The 20,078-nt window shown below is 44.8% G+C and overlaps 1 protein-coding gene across 1 annotated transcript in view; it reads left to right on the top strand.

The window, feature by feature from the left end:
* BMAL2 (basic helix-loop-helix ARNT like 2) overlaps nt 1-20,078 on the top strand; it is a 191,730-nt gene that overhangs the window by 53,607 nt on the left and 118,045 nt on the right. Inside the window, exon 2 of the mRNA XM_086920187.1 lies at nt 10,729-10,852. Within this exon, the coding sequence (XP_086776313.1) occupies nt 10,729-10,852 (124 nt within the window). The remainder of the gene's footprint in view (nt 1-10,728; nt 10,853-20,078) is intronic.

The following is a 20,078-nucleotide window of genomic DNA, read 5'->3' as shown; positions in this document are numbered from 1 at the left end:
CAGCAGCCTGTCCTTTTTGGGCCTATTCGACGCCATGTTGCAGTCTTCCTGTGAGAACTAGCGCGAGGTGACTCTAGTTCCGTCCCCGTGTCCACACAGTATATCCTGGCGCTACACTTCACGCGCCAATACCAGGCCACCTGGGGTGTAATTAGCTGTTGGGGCCCACACTCCGACAATACATAGGACCGATGTGGGGGGGGGGGAGGCGGCTCCAAAGTGTAGGCTGCCTCGCAATCGGCGTGGGATCAGGCAGCAACGCTAGGCCTTACCTCTCCCGCCTTATCTTGGTCAGCGAGGTGCCACGTATGTCTCCAGCTCCAGGCGCAGTGCGATTGCCCTGGGTCCCGTAGGCCGCACCTCTCCCCCGCCTCGTCTGGTGATGCTCTCTGGTAGTCCCCGCGCAGGCCCCGCGTTCAGCGCTACTGAGTGCTCTGCGCACTACCGGTGTCTCAACTGGAAGGCCCCGAGGCCCAGATCCCGTGAAGCCCAGGCGCCGTCCGCCTGGATCCTGTAGGCCTCACCAGTCCCCCGCCTCGTCCAGCGCTGTTCTTTGGCAATCCTCGCGCAGGCCCTGCGGTCAAAATTCTTGGGGGCCCTGCGCGCTACCGGTGCCCCAGCTGGAAGGTCCCCGGGCCCAGACCTTTGCTCTGCCGGGCTGGAGCCTCGCCTCCGTAGGGCCGCGGGGGAGGGCCGCCGATTACCCCCAGGCGCTCCGCCCCACTGCTACGCGACCTCGGGGATGCGCAGGTCGCACAGGTTGCACCTCCCCGCGGCTCCAGGAATTGCCGTCGGGACCGGAGAACGGCGCCGCCTGGGTCCCCAAGGTGCCTCCGGGCCTCGACACACCACCCGGACCGCAGATGGGCACTCTGCGGGGAGCTAATCAATGCTATGATGGGAACGGCGCCGGAGGGACCGAAAAGCACTCCGCCGCCATTTTGGCCACGCCCCTCAAGACAGCCAATTTATAGGCAGATTGACTCAATTCTTAAATCTACTTTATCACCATTTTCAAACACGCTGCTAGTACATGTTATAAGCATTGTGAACTGTGATTTTTATTTTTCATTTCATAGTTATTTTACAGATATTATATTATTTCTTATACACTAAAATTCCCACTTAAATTTGAATGTCATGGTATTATCCTAGTATAAATAATTTTTTCATGATTTCAGTTCTTTGCTTGTTATTAATTGTCTACTTATAGCTAAAAGTGTTAAAAGTAGATTTCTGTCTTTGAGGGTATGCTTTTTTTGTTAAAACAGAGCAAGTGCCAGCGTTGATGTCATACTTAAACTATCTTCCCTCGTACTCTAATAGTGTTTCACAAGCTGAAAAATGACACACAATTTCCTTGTAGTTTTCCTGCAATTGATTCTCCCCATTACTCACTGATGAAGAATCTGGTGCCCTAGCACGGCTCTGTAATTATGTCGTTTCTCCTGCCTGATTTCAGTTTATTGTTCAAAGGCGTGGTACTCAGTAATTCCACAGTCTTGTATGAATCTGGGGGATAAAAGAGGTTATGATTTCTGCCTGCCTCACTAATGGCAATGCTCCTAGTGTAGGGGAGTTTAGAAGCAACGTTGGTCAAGAACAAAATATTATCTGTGACGATTTGTATTCACGTTTGGTTGAGGTTTAATGTTAAACAGATAAAAAAGTACCTTAGCTTTCAGTCACCTGGACGCCTTAATGAAGTGTGTAGCAAAGAGATTAAAGGATATGCTGCATAACAAAGAGTTCAAATAAGAACTGTATAGTAAGACATTGCACCTCAAAGTGATCCTTCACATGACTAAGACATACATTGCTCTGGCACAAGAGTTAATGTACAGCATTGTAACCAGGGAATTTGTTATAACCACAGGATCTAGTTTACAAACCTTCCTTTATAATCAAACACGTATACAGCAACAGCTGTTATGTAGCAGTATATTGTATCAAATCTCAATAAGCAAATACACACAAAAAACGAGGATTAATAAAGAAAAAGGGAGGAGTAAATAGAATAATATAGATCAAGGACTAGTGTAGAAGAGAGTCCATACGATTCTTAAAAACAACTTCATGTATGATTATAATTAAATAAAGTTAAGGATCAACTTTTTCTAAGTTAGAACTTCTTGCAACATCTTACAGACAGGCACCCACACTTGATTTAGCTTTCAACTTCCATAATTGGATTATGCTTTTTTGGCCCTTATTGTAGTTCTGATTAGAAAATATTGATAACCTGACCCTCTTATTATACATTTGATATCATAATGAATAGCAAAGCAGCTGATTTATTGAAGCTCGTTGCGAGTGATCATCATTAGCCTCACAAACACATCATTCCAAAATAAAAACACCTTGCTTGCGAAACGGCAACATGTGAATTCGAGATCTACTGTTATTGCCATATCACCAATATAAATCTGCATCTGTGAATCTCCATTTCGCTACCAATAGTGGAGTTCAATATTTTCTGAACATTTTGTTGTATTAACCATAGACATAGATCTAGAATAGATGCAATATTACTAATTAAAATACTTTCTCAATCTGGGAGCTTCAAGGTTTAGCCATATAAGCTAAGATAAGACCAGTCTCAAGTAGAAGAGTGATCTTACTCCACATACACAGATTGACCTCACCCAATCTATCGATCTCCTCTTATATTTTACATAAAGCATCCTTGAAATTAATGAGAGCTGTATGATTCAAGATCCCCCCACACATTTAAAACAACACTATCTTACAGATTCTTTCAACCATTGGTCTGTGACTTTTCAGGCATGATTGTGAGTTATGAAAAGCTTCAGCGTTTCTATTATTTAAATTGTAAATAACAAGTTGGCTGTATGTTGTATTTATCTGCTAAATATGTCCTTGAATCAACTAGATTTAACAATAAGTAGAGTGCATCATTTGCATATGATAAGGTTTTAGATTTTTATTTACCATATTGTATATTATTTTCTTAGAAGAATACACTCAAGTGACAGCATAAATTACAACGTGGATAGCATCTATAAACCTAGGCTGCATTTGGTAACAAGGGGTCAACTGGGCATATGGGGCTTACAAAGGCATTACTGTAAGCTTTAGGAATTGAAGATTGCTTTGAAAGATGGTTCTTGCCCCAACAATTCCTGAAATTAACGTTAATGTAGCAGCACAACATTTAATTGTAGGCAAGTGCAGTGGTGCCAACGTGTGTGGGCTCATGGTGGCTGGGTCATGGCCATAAATCCGCCCAGGATCCGTCATACTGCTTAACAGAACCTGATGCCCTGGCTGGCAATGTTCACCTATATTGTGACCCAAGGAGGAGTGGCAAGGACAGCTCAAGAGGATATAAAGAAGTCTTTTTATCTCCAGATTGTAATAGTGCCATGTGGCTGATTTCTAAAAGACCTTTTGTAGTTGTCAAAAAGGTGATTAGCATGGTTAAAATCTGCTGGGTGAGCATGAGTCACATGTAAGGCCGTAATTGCAAGCCATTTTCACTCATATCAGCGCACTGTAATTACAATATTTTTCACTTAAACCTTGAACAGTTGTTTTACTGTTTGAAAAATGATTGCCTCTTAAATGTATCAACCAAATTTACCTTTGAATTTGTTTTGCTGTGGTGTCACTTTTAAGTGTTCGTTGCACGTTATTTTGTGTGACAGGATCTAGTGTATGCGCTGTTATTTGTTTAGCACTTGCATGATCATGGGACCTCTTCAAAGCTTGGCATCTGGCCTCAATGGAGATGCTTGTATGAAGGGTAGGTCAGCACAGTAATAATTTGGTGAACCTGCCTCTGATGGGCACAGTTTTGATTTCCCAGTGAATTTGATTCTAGTAACAGTGATAAACCCTGCTATAATTGATCTAATTATTCAGTTTCCTTTTGAAGCTGCTTTGTAGAATTTAAGGCTTGATTTTCTTTTTCTTTTGTGGGTGTTGATTGCATGGCTGCTTTGATTTTCCAGTCCAGCCTTAGAAAATGCTTCTATTGTTACCAACGAGAACAAAGGACAAGGGAACCCTACTCGCAAGCAGCCAGGCCAGTTAAAGTATTATCAGAAAAACAATGACTCATGTGGACTATTGGAAACTTTTTCTTAATAAAGCTTGCCCAATGGTAATGTACAGGGTTAGATTGATGTCAGAAAGAGAGCAAGCGGAACACACCATGGACTAAACGTGCAGGCTTGATAATAATTGTTGCTGACCTGTGTGTATAGCGCTGCTGTTTTTAAACCTTGCATTTGCTTATCGTATTTAGTTTGCCCTCGCATAGCGTCCTGCTGATTGTTTGTAAGCCCACCATTTTGTTGTGCCTGCAGACCGTCCCTCCCCCTTCGCTAACGCCTCCCAGCTCACCCTCCCACGCTCCGCCCCCTCCACCACCTATGTTAGTCAGATGGTTCCACGCGCAGCGTCCACGCGCCACGGCCGCGCCGAAGGTGCGCCAAAGGTAAGCCCGTCTACGCCCGTCCGCGCCTGGACCGCGCCCAGCGCCAGACTCCCTGGTCCTCGCAATGCCCACCCTTCCCGCATTACTTATGATGCCACCACCCTCCTAGCCCTTAACCCCGGCCGCTCCCCCAACTGCGTCCAAGCCGCTCCTGGACACACCCATGGACCCTTTTACTGCAACTCCTGCAAGTTCGACGGCACCAAGAACAACACCTCATCCATGAACACACAACAGATATCCGACCCCAACCACCTACAATGCATCCTGCTCAACACCCGCTCGGTCCACAGGCATGCCACTGACCTCTGGAATCTACTAGACACCATCTCTCCGGACATCGCCTTCCTAACAGAAACATGGATGAACTCCTCATCAGCCCCAGACATCACCATTGCCATCCCGGAAGGCTATAAGATCATTCGCAAGGACCGTACCAGCCACACAGGAGGAGGCATCGCTATCGTCCATAAGAAATCCATCCGCATCTCAACCAGCTCTGATGTCAATCTCGCCTACTCTGAACACCTTCACTACCAGATCCACACCGACCCCAAGACCACACTCAGAGGCACCCTCCTTTACAGGCCACCAGGACCCCGCGCACAATTTAGTGAAGACATAACGGACTTCAACACTCCACACGCGCTCCCCTCCGAGGAGTACATTCTTTTGGGAGACCTCAACTTTCACCTTGAAAAGAACAACGACAGCAACACCACCACCCTTTTAGACAACCTCGCCAACCTCGGACTTAAACAACTTGTCACTACCCCCACCCACATCGCAGGTCACACACTCGACCCTATCTTCACCTCCAGCAAACATGTCTCCTTCAGCCACACCACAGCTCTCCTCTGGACTGACCACAGCTGCGTTCACTTTACCTACAACAAGCCCACATCCAACAACCACCCCCAACCCACTCTGCAAAGAAACTGGAATAAAATCACCATCGACCAGATCTCCTCTTCTCTTCTTCAAAACCCCCCAGCCCACTCCTCAAACCCAGACCAAGCAGCCACCAACCTCACCCAATGGTTATCCAACAGCGCCGACATCCTAGCACCACTGAAAAAACGACAAATCAAACTAGGCAACAAGAAGGCTTCCTGGTTCAACGATGATCTTAAGAAATCCAAGAAACTCTGTCGCTCCCTTGAGAAGGCCTGGAAAAAAGACCCAACCACCAGCACCAAGGACGCCTTCAAAAACGCCACCCGCATACACCACCAACTGATCCGGAATGCCAAGAAAGCCGCTCTCAAGGACCGACTAGATAACAACGCCCACAACAGCAAAGAATTATTCAACATCGTCAAGGAATTTACCAACCCCTCTGCCAACTCCAACGACATCACCCCCTCTCAAGCCCTCTGCGACTCCCTAGCCTTATTCTTCCACAGCAAAATTGCAGACATCCACAACAGCTTCGACAACCAACCCAAAGACCAACCCACCCTACCCCCTACAGGACCCCCACCCCCCCTAAACATCCTCAATGACTGGAAGCCAATCTCCACTGAGGACACCATCCGTCTGATGAACTCCATCCACTCAGGATCCCCCACAGACCCATGCCCTCACCACATCTTTAACAAAGCAGACTCCATCATAGCACCACACCTCCGAGACGTCATCAATTGCTCCTTCAACTCCGCAACCTTCCCGGAAAGCTGGAAACATGCCGAACTCAGCGCCCTCCTGAAAAAACCCACAGCTGACCCCACCGAACTCAAAAACTACCACCCTATCTCACTCCTTCCTTTCCCGGCCAAAGTCATCGAAAAAGCGGTCAACAACCAGCTCGCCGCATTCCTCGAAACCAACAAATCCCTCGACTCCTCACAATCCGGCTTTCGAGCCAAGCACAGCACTGAAACCGCCCTCATCGCAGCAACAGACGATATTCGAAATCTACTGGACAATGGAGACACAGTCGCCCTCATCCTCCTCGACCTCTCCGCAGCCTTCGACACGGTCTGTCATAGCACCCTTTTACAACGCCTCAGAAACGTCGGAATCCAAGGAAAAGCACTGGAATGGATCACCTCGTTCCTCACCGGAAGAACCCAGAGAGTCAGCCTTCCACCATTCAAGTCAGAAGCCACTGAAGTCATCTGCGGCGTACCTCAAGGATCTTCACTCAGCCCCACCCTCTTCAACGTATACATGAGCCCCCTCGCGGTCGTCGCACGCCAACACAACCTCAACATCATCTCCTACGCCGACGACACTCAACTGATCCTATCACTCACCAGAGACCCCAACACTGCCAAAACCAACCTGCATGAAGGAATGAAAGAAGTAGCAGAATGGATGAAGCACAGCCGTCTGAAACTGAACTCAGACAAAACAGAAGTCCTCATCCTAGGCACCTCCCCCTCCGCCTGGGACGACTCTTGGTGGCCAGAGGCCCTTGGAAAAGCACCCATCCCGACGGACCACGCACGCAACCTGGGCGTCATCCTGGATTCCTCACTCTCGATGAACAGACAAGTCAACGCCGTTTCTTCATCTTGCTTCAACATTCTTCGCATGCTCAAAAAAACATTTCGCTGGATCCCCACCGAAACTAGAAAAACAGTCACCCACGCCCTGGTCACGAGCCGACTGGACTACGGAAACACCCTCTACGCCGGTACCACCGCTAAACTCCAGAAAAAACTCCAACGCATCCAGAACGCTTCAGCAAGGCTCATATTAGACATCCCGCGTAAAGAACACATCTTTGCTCACCTGAAAAACCTCCACTGGCTCCCCGTCAATAAGAGGATTACCTTCCGGCTCCTTACCCACGCACACAAAGCACTCTACGAAACCGGACCTGAATGCCTCAACACACGACTGTCCTTCTACACCCCCTCCCGCCAGCTACGTTCCTCCAACCAAGCCCTGGCCACTGTACCTCGCATCAACAAAACCACCATGGGAGGTAGATCCTTCTCCTACCTGGCAGCTAAAACCTGGAACTCACTTCCCACTCACCTTCGCCTTACTCAGAACCTCCTAACATTCAGAAAGCAACTCAAAACGTGGATATTTGACAAATAATTCCCCATCCTCCTTCAAGCGCCTTGAGACCCTCTGGGTATGTAGCGCGCTATATAAATGTATTGACTTGACTTGACTTGACTTGTGCCAAATGGGTGTGTCTGTGCGCTGGAGGTGCAGGGGCGTGTTGGTACACGATGTGTACTCGTGACATGATGGGCGGTAGCTCCATCTTACTACTTATTTAAGTAGCTTCCATCCAATGGTGGAGGTCTTACAGAATCGTAGATATGCGTGTGCCTGCTCCCGGACCGCTTCAGAACATAACAGCATGTGTGTGTCTGCTAGGTTCAATGACCTCCACACCCATTCGGCGCACGCTACAACTGCACTGTCTCCGTGAACTCTGATTACCCGTTATTAGGATTTCTTCCAGGCAGTGCCATTCACTAATCTGCCAGCCGACCTCTTCCCTCACATGGGCACCCAGCTGGGTCCCCTGTGAGTTTTGTTTTTCTTCACTAGACTCACGGTGACACTATTTCTACACTAGGCTGTGCAGACCATCCTTCAGATGTACCCACACTCCCTGGTCCCGAAGAGACCTTATATTGCACAAAGGGTCGAAACGCCTTCAACTGTTTACAAAAGCGAACCATTATCCAGCACTTATCATTGTATAAAGCACAGATTTACATAATATATACTTGTTAATGGTCGTCTTTATGTTTTAAAGGAAACCTTGTACATATGTCACAAATATGTCACCATTAGTTTAGGTTCCATTTTTTTCACTGGGACACCACTCACCAATGTTTGACTATTATTTAAATACCATCTATGTTTTGTTTTCAATTTAAATCTCACTGTATAAATCATTGTTCATACAAATCAAATCCATGGTGTGTTCGGCTTGCTCTCTTTCTGACATCAATGTAACCCTGTATATTGCCATTGTGCAAGCTTTATTAAGAATAAGTTTCCATTAGTCCACAGGATCTATTGTTACCAATTCACAACGGGTTGCTTTGCTTATCAGTACACTACATTGAATCACTTTACATGAGTCAACCGGCTTTTTTCGACATGCGGGATTGACAAGAGCAAAATGTGATAGAACTGGCCCTTTCTAAAGCAAATAAGGGGGAAGAGGCATTAGTAGGTGCAATAAGGATACAGTTGTAGCTTACACCTTATTGTGGCCCTTTGGGTGCGGACTCCAGCAGTAATTTGTATTAGGGGTTTGTTAATCTTGGCTTGATCTGCTGAGGGAGAAGGTGGAAATGTCTTCCTGCACTACAACTTGAAGAGGAGTGGATGGTGACAGGAATGGAAAGCTGACGAAGACTCAACAAAAACCACTTGTATCTCCTGGTTCCATGCACTACTAGCAGTAACCGACTTCTTACAAAAATAACATGTAAAATATTAAGTTGATTGACGAGCATGGTTAATGGGTGTTGTAGACACAGTGTAGTGGCGTATCTAGCCTCATGTCCGCCCGTGGCGGTCCTGAACTTTTGCCGCCCGCACCACAAAAATACTCCACACAGGATTAGAAAAATAGATGATGAAGTTGAATGGTTTGAGTAAATCAAGACCAAAGTGAAAAAAATCCAATAAGTAGAACCAAAGATAGGAATTTTTAAAAATTACGTTAAATTATTGTGCTTAGATTCATATCGTACCAACCGGGGACATGTGATTGTGATAGACTGGGGTAAATCCCAAGTTCAGGCCGACTGTGATGGATAGGCAGACTGGCTACAGACTTATGCCCGTCCTGCTGAAAAATAGCTTGGGTGGAGGGATTTGTTGATGTCAAAGATTTTAGTGAGGAGCAGAGGAAGTACAGCGTGTTGTCAATATCTTGGATGCAGGTGAGGCATTGGTTCTGATCTGCACAGTCAATGAAGTCTTCGTCGATTAACCCCTTTACAATGCAGGTGATGCGTTGTCATCAAGTCGCGCAGTCTTTCAAAGCAATATCATCTAGCACAATCGAAGGACGATGCGTCCGTTCCGATCGGTGCAGAGTCCGCAATGCTTCGGTTTTGATTGCTCAGCACAGCAGAAATCACCTTTGCACCACTGAGCAGGGCAGGACTCACAGATGGCAGAGTCCAGGTGATGTTGCAGGGTTGAAAGAAGTATTTGATGGCCCTGAGACTTCAGAACAGGGGGCAAGCCAGCAAGCTCTTGGAGGCACTCTGAGTTCAAGTGAGATGGGTCCAGTCCTTTTCAGGGCAGAGAGCAGCAGGCAACAGGGCAGCACAGCACAGCAAAGCAGAAAAGAGGGTCTTCCAGAGCAGCAGTCAAGCAGAGTGTCAATCCTTGTAGAACAGCAGTCTTTACTCCTAGCAGAGTTATTCACTGTACTGTCTTGGTAGGGCCAGAGCACTAGTACTTAGACCCAGTTGTGCCTTTAAAGTAGGGGTGACTTAAAAAAAGTGTATTTGAATTGCTTTCTCTTTGTTCGCTTCTTTGAAAATTGTTGTGTTTAAACAGCTTACCCAGCTTTGTTTATGCACTTTGGTTTTTCTACATCCATAACCATTTGGGACTTTAATGACAACTAGAAAGTTAAAATCTAATTGCTACAGAAAGTGTGCAATTTTTCACAGGGAGTGAGGTAAGAATGAACATGTAAGGGTAGCATCTTTTATACTTTAAACTGAGAAAAAAGTGCAAAAATGTAGGGAAACATCCTTTACAACGCAACTTTTACCACGCAGTGCTTTTACATCGCAACTTTTACAACGCAAACCATTACAACGCATTGCGCTGGGGGGCGCTATAGGATAGGGAATAGATTTAATTTACTATCCAACACCTTCCCTACTATCCACGGGGACTAGAGTTGGAATAGTAAATTAAACTATTCACTATCCAGCACCCCTCAACACTATGCGCTGTAAAGGCATGCGTTGTAAAAGTTGCGATGTAAAAGCATGCGTGGAAAAAGCATGCGTTGTAATGTCATACATCCAAAAATGTATAATCCTATTTGGAAACATATTTTACACTTATAAACTAAATACACAAACATGGATTAAAATAAGAAAATAGTTGCAGGGGTCTTTATTAGTGAATTCCAGGCACTAAGCACTGTTCCCAAGACAGTCATAAGTGATGATTGTTTGACTGTAAGTGCCCATGCACAAACTTTGTCATAGAGGGTCCAATTCGTAAAGGTTCCTAGAGAGTTCATCTTGACAAGATCTTGGATTTTTTGTTAACCTTGTTGTTTTGTTTTCACTGCTCTTTTGCAGAAAACCTGTTGATGGAAAACCTTCTGGGCTGTGTAACAAAGCCTCCTACCACCAACTCTAGCGCATTCAATTCGTACATGGTGGAGTTCTCAAGAAAAAGAAAAGCAAGCGATTCTGATAGCCAGTAAGTGGTTACTAATATGATTATATGTGTCTCAATGATGTCTAAGGGTCCGATTCTTAACTATTTTTGCATGCATAAGTCACACGTATGTGTGAAAATTGGTACATGTGAGAGTAAAAAAAGACCCTAATCCACAGAATCATGTTCCGTGGATTTTCCCAGGCACAGACTGCACTTAAATTGGTGGAAGATCCCCCCGACCAATGTGTTTTGTAACTGTCATATGTGTCAACAAGTGGCAGGGCTAGTGTGTATTCTCATAGGAATGTAATGAGAACTGCCAACTGTGGTAAACATCTACAAAGGCTTAACTTTGCATCATAAACTTTCTTAACACCAGTTCCACATTATTTGCATCTAAAAACATATGCTTATTTAAAGGAGGTTTAATTATTGCACTAGAGGAAATGCCCGAAACATCACCATTGTTTATGTGGACAAAGGACACTTTGAATAACCTGGAATGGCGGGGCTTGGGCTGGTAGGTAGGCACTTGAGAAACTATTCAAGTCAAGGCTTTCCATTCCATGTAACTCACCTGAGGGGCTTGTGGTGAGCATGAAATCCGAAATCTATGCAAATCAGTACTCTCTGCCTCAGTGGACCTCCACTCACAAACCCAATTTATATATTTATGTTCAAGAGTATTGTTCTTTTCATATAATTCCCTATGATTTGAGTGGTCAAAAAATAAAGTACGCAACAATTAATAGTTTTGCAATTTTTTGGGCTCATTTACTTGTAATATCCTACAAGTTTTTAGTTCCAATACATTTCGGAGCAGCAGAAGATATGACCATAGCAAATGTGCTTTACCATCTGTGTACTAGATTGTATTGCTGCTCAAAACATGTTCTATTTTCTTTGGGGCAAACACCCTTTTTTGCTCTATCTGCATATTACTACGTTCTTGTTGCAGAACAAGTCTTCATTTAATGATTTGAATTTACCAGAGCTGCTGCTTAATTGTCTGCAGTCACTACTAGCAGTTGTAGGTTGGAAGCAACTTATTAGGTGACCTCAACTAGCGTCAGATACGGTTTTCTTGGAGACCCACTGCACACACCACCAGTGGGAAGCATGATGCTCTGCTGGTAAAAGTTAAACACTATCAAGAGCAGGATTAAAAGTCATTAAAATGTGTGTTCCAGTGGGAGATTGCACAGAGCACTGCTAGCTGGAAGAATAGATAGTTTGAGAGGCACGTCCATGTCATTTCGCCTGGAGACAAAATTGCATTTCACTGAAGGGTTTATGTCTTCTACCATCTGTTCACTGGCAGTTACACTAATAAAGCAGCTGCAATTTAATAATAAGCATATGCAATATAAAGCAGAAAGTGTGACAAAGTGCGTTACCAGAAACAAATGAAAATGGCTGTCCTCCCTTACCATTATTGTAGCAATGAAAAAAGTGCCCCGATTAGGGTGACCTGGTTCACTCACTACCACCTTTCATCCTTCCATACCAAATGAAGAGTCGGTCAGACAGTAGAGAATACAAACCAATATCTGTTTATTCAGGCACACTCAGAGTGGAGCCCAGTCGCTTAAGAGTGCTGCAGAGGGACTGACATCAGCAAACATAGAGATGCATGATGTACATTTCGGAACCAATGAAGGCACGTCCACAATGGAATTTTCCAAGCAAATAAAGCTAAACAATGAAATACAGAGGATAAGTTTAGATTCTAAGGCTGGGCACACACTATCCACTATTCAAGGTCGCTTTGCCCGTGACGCCACTAGGCAAGTGGGAGAAGGACTCTATCTAGAGAGAAAGGTATATGCTAACAAGGACAGTGTATTAATTAATGAAGCAAACCCCAACTTGGAGGAATTGAAACTTGGTGGTGGCCCTTTCTCAGAAAATACAAAGAATTTGTTTTGATTATGTCTCAAAATGGCGTCCACATAGAAAATGGCGCAGCAAATGCTAAAATACATAGAGCAATGCGCAAACATGAATTTTTCTAATCTAACAGACCCTCCTTTTAGCATGAGCTAAACATTTTCTTGTAATAGCAAATAACATATAAATCAATTAAACAGGAAGTCATAGGTAAACGCCTTTTGAGCACTCCATATTGTCAACATCAGAAAGGGAGACCATAGGGGGGGAAGAAGTCTCGAAAATTACTTCCTTTTGAATCATAATTGCAGCATTGGTGTTATGAATCAATATTTTCCTCTTAGGAGTGAGAACAGTGGTGCAATATGAACAGAAGGGAAGGCATTGTACAAGGACACAGCAAGAGACCAAGATCACAATTAAGTAAATTACCTTTTCAAGGATCCAACCCCAGCTGCCAAAAAGAGACCCAACTCCTGTTCCCACTTTCCATTCCTTTAACATTTTCTAGGATGTCTAAAATGTGTTGGGTAATATTCTTTTCCATATTTGTGATCCCGACTACACACTGGTTTCCTATTACCGTGCACACACTACCACTCTTAGCTAGGATGAAATCAACTGCATATCTAGTCTGCTTGGAATATATTCACATACTTTCCAATTGGGTGGTGATGTCATGCAAGCCTTTTACTGTGGAGTTAGACAATATTTGTAGCTTACATCCGAAATATTCTCTAGCTTTCGCACCCCTGGCCATAGCAGTACCACCAAAAGTAATTATGGAGGAAAGAATGTATCCAAAAAGTAATACCAGTACTATAATTATTGACTTCGAAATCTGTCACTCCTTCACAGAATTCTTTGGTCAATGTCCTTTTAACCCATCTTACTTTAGGCTTCGCATGTTTGCGGGGTACACCCAAACGCAGTACCTTCGCAAGTGCCACAGTGGCGCCCTTGGGGACACGCTTCCTATGACCGGCGGACACAGGCTCCAGGGACACGAACGCAGAGGATAGTGCCTCTGGTGGACTCTGAGGGTCGCAGGCTCTCCAAGATGGCGATGCTATGCTGTTTTCGGACAGTTTTTCGTTGGACTAGCCCTTCCCTCCATACCTTGCATCCCACCCACCCTTCCTCTATGCTGTGAATGCTGCTGTTTTCGGACAGTTTTCGTTGGACTCTAGCCCTTCCCTCCATACCTTGCATCCCACCCACCCTTCCTCTATGCTGTGATTGCATCTTAGACCGATTGCAATAATGCTAAGCTTTGGTATTCGCTGAAGTCCTTACACCATATACCACCCCTATGCGTCTCTTAGAGTTTAACCAGTCATATCCCTTCCTATGTGTATGTAGTTGACTCTTATCACTAGTGTTTTCAGTGGACCTTTGTACTCTCTACCACCCCTATGTGACCCTTAGAGTGTTTCCAGTCACATCCCTCCTGTGTAGATAGAAGATAACTCTAACGACTAGTATCATATGTGATTTTTAGATTGTATCCATGTGTATCCCCTCCCTGTGTTTAGAATTATAGCTTTAACGACTAATCGCCTGTGTGACTGTTGGAATATAGCCAGGTGTATCCCTCCCCCCGTGTGAAGAGATAACCCTATTCACTAGAACAAAAAGAAATGTGTTCCTGAAATGTGTAACGTAACTGATTCTATGTAAAGTGCCTTGATAACATGTAACGGAACTGGTGCTATGTAAAGCGCTTTGATAACCTAATCGGTTCAAGTTCCTGAAATGTGTAACGTAACTGATTCTATGTAAAGTGCTGTGATAACATGTAACGGAACGGGTGCTATGTAAAGCGCTCTGATAACCTAATCGGCTCAAGTTCGCGCTATAGAAAACTCTAAAAATAAATAAATAAAATCATCCGTACCATGATGGACATTCAAATAAGTCCCATTAGACAATAAGAAAAATCCTGGGTGCATAAATTGTTCTATCATAATCCACTGCAGAATACCTGGAATTCCTCCCAAAGTTACTGGGGTCCTTACGTAAAACTATCCCTGAACAAATGACATACAATATAGTGTCAGTAAAATTGATAACTGGACGACAAGCAGGGCTTCTTGGAGAACTGGAAATTCTTTTTTCTGGTAAACCACCAGGGTTGCATTCTGGTTTTCCATATAAAAGTTGCTGCAATAAGTGTTGTTGTCACATCACGGATAACCCATGCCTTGTAACTTTCTATGATCTAGACAAGGACCTGGATAGCCAAACCTAAATACTCCTTCCACTTTTACGAAGTCAAGGGGCCGAACATAGGTATAATTGACAATTGACAATGGATATGCTGTCCATAAACTAGTGACAGATTCAGTGGGGTAACAGGCAGTCCCTTCCCCAACGAACGTCTTGTGTGTATCTAGAAACACATTGCTTAGGGCTGTCCTATTCTTTTGGACTTGAGGAACAACCTTGTTCCTCAAGTGGAGAAGTGTGGCTCACTGGTTAGAGGAGGCAGACCCAGAAGCAGAGGTCAGACCCGGGACCAGGGTTCAATTCCCGACGCGGCAGGGTCTTGAGCCCAAATGTCCACGGACTCGATAATTCTCGCTTCGATGTCCACTCGAATCATGGGTTCACACTCTGCAACTCTGGGCATTAGCTTGCTTAATCTCCACAACGGCCCCCCTGCGGCGGGATGCCTGGCTTTCACCTTGGGGATGTCCAGTACGGGTTATCTCACAGGGAAAAGCCAGGACGGGTTCCCAAGGCAAGCGCCGAGATGCTCCAAGGTAAGTCGAGCGCTATATAAGACTGTACAATAACAATAATAATAATAATAATAATAATAACCTTATCCTTACTATGTAAAGGTATACTTTGATCACGTTCCAAAACCCCTGATACCTCACATAACATGATTAACAGCAAAATCAAAAGGGCAATACATGTTAACTTTTGTTTACGGGTCCACACTCCATTGTGCTGGGCAACAAGAATCACTGGCTGCTCTTCCTCCGCAACCATTCTACTAAAGGGATGCATAACGAATGATGAAATGGGGGCAAAATACAAGGAAATATGCAAGTTCCCAGTGTTTGTCAGAGCCTCACTTGTACAGGCTCCTATTGTCAATCAATACGTTGGTGCTCTTGATTACCGGCGGTGGAGTTTGCTCTGTCCTAAGCTCGCATCCCACGTCGATCATGAAAATATACCCGCAAGGGATACTTCAATCTATCCTGTCCAATGTTCAAACAGTGCCCAAACTCTCATCACCCTAAACTAACACCCTGACTTACACAGTCCATCCCTAACTAATCTTTCTTCTCTTTTGGTGCACCGTCTCCTAGACGAGGGCACAAATTGTACTTAGTGGCCCCAGGCACAGAATGGTCAACAAACAGGGGCTCCTGAATAGCTTGTATTTCCGGAGGAACAGCCGCATTCAGCACATCTTCATTCTCCTTATCTGTTTGAGTACAAATTAGCTGGGCATTGCTGAACATGACAGACTGAGGCACCTGCTCAGCCTCGGAGTCCCTGATGCCGTCTTTCACCCACTGATCATGGGGCAGGGGCAAAGGAATTCTGCAACAATTAGTCGTGTGAATCCAGGTCTTACGGCCAGCAACCTTTACTGTGGTGCGCGTTGCCAACAGGACTTGTTCTGACCTCCTCCACCGCGGCTCCAAACTCTTCTTCCACTGAAAATTCCTAATTAAGATAAATTCCACAGGCTAAGGCCGGGAATCCCAGACCTGTTGGTGAATAGAACGTAAACTTTCGGTTAACTGGCCAAGATAGTCAAGTAGCATAGGGTACTCCATGTCAGAAAACCGCTGAGGTCGCGGGACACCCCAGCCATTTGCCAGATGCCCGAACATGACCTCATACAGTGACAATCCTGTCCTAGAATGTACCGTTGTTCTTGTTGACAAAAGAGCTAACGGTAAAGCATCTGGCCACTTTAACACTGTGGGCTCCTGATTTTTTGCCAGTTTGAGCTTGAGAGTTCCATTGTACTTCTCAGCCAAGCCTGCTGATTGTGGTGTGTAAACCATCACAAATCAATTGGACCACTTTTGCATTAAAATGACTTCCGTTATCACTCCAAATCAATCAGGGCAAGCCCAAACGAGGAAAGAACTCCTTCAGGAGTACCTTTGCAGTCTTGATGCCTATATTGTCATTAATGGGGTAAACCTCAACCCATTTACTAAATGCACATACAACCACTAAAACATACTTTAAGTTATTGCATCTCTCTAATTCTATATAATCCATTTAGAGGACCTCAAAAGGAAAAGTGGGCGGTGCAAAATTACCGGGTGGTGTAGGGGTACCCTTTCCAGGATTGTGCATTATGCACTTCACTAAATTTGCAGCTGTCTTAGGGATACTGCAATTCTGCCATACAGGGTCTAACAACTTGCAAATACTTTTAGCACTGATATGAGCTGGGCCATGGGTATCGTAACGACAGGGAGAACATATGCATTGGACAACATACATCTCTGTTTCCCTGACTTATCAATCCTACACCCCTCATCGTTCAATTGTGCTCTGCTTTCCTGCCACACTGCTAACTCTTCTACTGTGGCTTCACTTTGTATCTCTTTTACATTCTCAAGTATGTCCTCGAACATGAAAACCTCAGGCATCCACCTAGCCGGACCCACTACAAACATTCTTATCTTTGTCTGGGCCGTTTCCTTAGCTGTCTGATCTGCAAACGCATTTACACTACCTAAAACATCGCTGACCTTCCGGTGGGCGCTACATTTCACTGTGACCAATTTCTTGGGTAGCGTTAAAGCGGGCAAAAGCCTCAATATAAGGTGCCCATGCTGGACTCTGGTGCCATGGGAAGTAAGGAACGCTCTCTCAGTTCAGAGTCGCCCAAAGTTATGCACGACCCCAAAGGCATACTGGCTGTCAGTATAGATATCCCCTCACTCAATTCTCAAGCTTGAATAAGGGCAGCAAGGTCAGCAGCTTGAGCTCACTGATAAGGGACTTGTGATGTCTCTACTACTGTACGCAGTGTGGTAATAGCATAGGCCGCAGTTGTAGTGAAATCTGGTAATTTGAAACAAGAGCCATCAACATATAGTTCCCCTTGTGGGTCAGATAAGGGAACATCAGTCAAGTCTACCCGTTCTTTTGTCTCTTCTTCCGTCCGGAAGATATAGTCATGTTTGTCAACTTCATCACTCTCGGAAGGGAGGGGTAGTAACATTGCTGGATTCAGAGAAGCATTCATATCCAGTAAGACGTGAACTGGTCAGGTGCTGTGTCTTTGTCTTATTCAGAAGTGTATCCACAGTATGTGGTACCATGACTGTGAGGTCAGTATCAAGTACTGATTAAAGTGGCCACGGCAGTATTCGCTCTTAGAGAACTTGGGATGGCTCTCGCGACTGGATCAAGAACAGCAGAGAAATAAGCTCACAGCCATTGCTTATCTCCAAATGTTTGTGTTAGGATAGAAAGCGCACAACCAGCCATCTCATGCACGTACAACACAAACGGTTTGCCGTAATCAGGGGTGCCAAGTACTGGAGCCAAACAAAGCACAGTTTTCAATTGCCCAAAGGACTGCTGACATTCAGGCATCCAAGGCAAAGGCTCTTGCACTTCTTTTGTTTTTAAGGCAAGCAAGGGTTCGATTAGTAGGGAGTACTTAGGTATCCACTACCGACAGTAGGACGTGATACCTATAAAAGCGTGCACATCTTTCTGAGTCTGTGGAATAAGCATTTTAACAATGGTACTGATGTGCTCAGGGATCAACCCCCTATCCTCCTTCGACAGTAGGTGACCTAAGTAGGTGACCTCCTGTTAACAATACTGAAATTTAGAAAGATAAACTTTATGACCATGTTGAGCTAAATGCAACAATATTTTAACTGTGCTATCCTTACAACCCTGCTCTGTATCAGACGAAATAAGGAGGTTATCAATATACTGTACCAATACATTACTTGCAGGAAGCGAAATGGAATCCAATTGACTCCTTAAAGCCTTGCTATAAATGCTTGGATTCTCTGTATAGCCCTGAGGAGCTCGACCGAAGCTAAAGCTCCTCCCAGCAAGGGTGAACCCAAACAGATATCTGCTATCTGGATGAATAGGAATACTGGAGAACGCGTTTTTCAAATCAATGATAGAAAAGAATTTAGCTGTGGAAGGAATCATTGTCAAAAGTGTGGTAGTATCTGGAACCACTGGAAACTGGGGAGCCACTATTTTATTAACTTTGTGCAAGTCAATCACAAAATTTGTAAACAACTTCTTGATCCTCAGGGGAATCCAAGGTTGCCTGTTTGAGATTAAGAAGAATGGGACTGTTACAAATATTGGCAGACTGCTCTTCAACCACTCCTTTCTTAATCAAATCCTGAATAATTCTCAATAAGGCTCGCTCTCCTGCCTGTGGTATTTTATACTGAGGAATACGAGACACAATAGCATTGTCTTTGACCTGCATCGAAACTGGTGCTATATGCAACAACCCTACGTCTGTATCATCTGTCACCCACAAAGTGGGTAGCACATCAGCAAATTCAACAGGAAGAGGTTCATCCTTGGACAAACACTGTTTAACACTTACTACATCTGGGCCCATTGTCATATAGACAGCTGCCGGGGAACAATAAATAGTGGCATGCAATTTCTTCAACAAATCCAAACCCATCAAATTCTCACCACAATTAGATGTCAGCAAAAATGGAGAATCCACAGTGAAAGGACCAATAGTCAATGCAAGGGGGCTTGAAATGGGGCTTACAACCGGTACACCTGAAAAACCTACCAAAACATTATCATGGCCAGACAGACTCGCCGCAGGGGCCATATTTCGAGAAACAGAACTTTGTGTCGCACCTGTGTCCACCAAAAGTTCCTTAGTCGAACCTTGAAGTTCCGCTTTTATATAAGGAACACGCTGGTCTACAGGCATCAGATCCGGTCCCTCACTCTGTCCCTGGCTGTCCTAGCTGTTTGACATTCCTGTCGCTTCATCCATATCATAGTCCTCATGGTAGTGTTGCCCATCGCGAGGGTCAACAAAATAATTATTATTAGAACGACTCTGTGAGGCTGCAGCGTTCTGAGCACTATCAGCCCCACCAGCTCCATGACCCCGTCCACGAGAACCCCGTCCTCTAGGGACTGCCACCTTCTGCAAAAGCACAGGACACTCGCTACACCAATGACCCTCTTCCTTACAATACACACACTGATTCGGTTCCACAGGTGTTGCGGTGGGCTGTCTACTAGTGCGAGGAAGCTGTCAGGCAAGCCCACCACGCCCTCTACCATTCCCTTTAAACGCATGCTGCAACTGCCCCTTCGTCTTTATATCCTTATTCTTCTTATCTATCTTTTATTTCTCTTC

This window comes from Lissotriton vulgaris, chromosome 1_1 (genome assembly GCF_964263255.1).
Source record: "Lissotriton vulgaris chromosome 1_1, aLisVul1.2, whole genome shotgun sequence".
In the NCBI taxonomy this organism is placed as follows: Eukaryota; Metazoa; Chordata; class Amphibia; order Caudata; family Salamandridae; genus Lissotriton; species Lissotriton vulgaris.
This window is presented reverse-complemented; position numbering and strand designations above follow the sequence as displayed.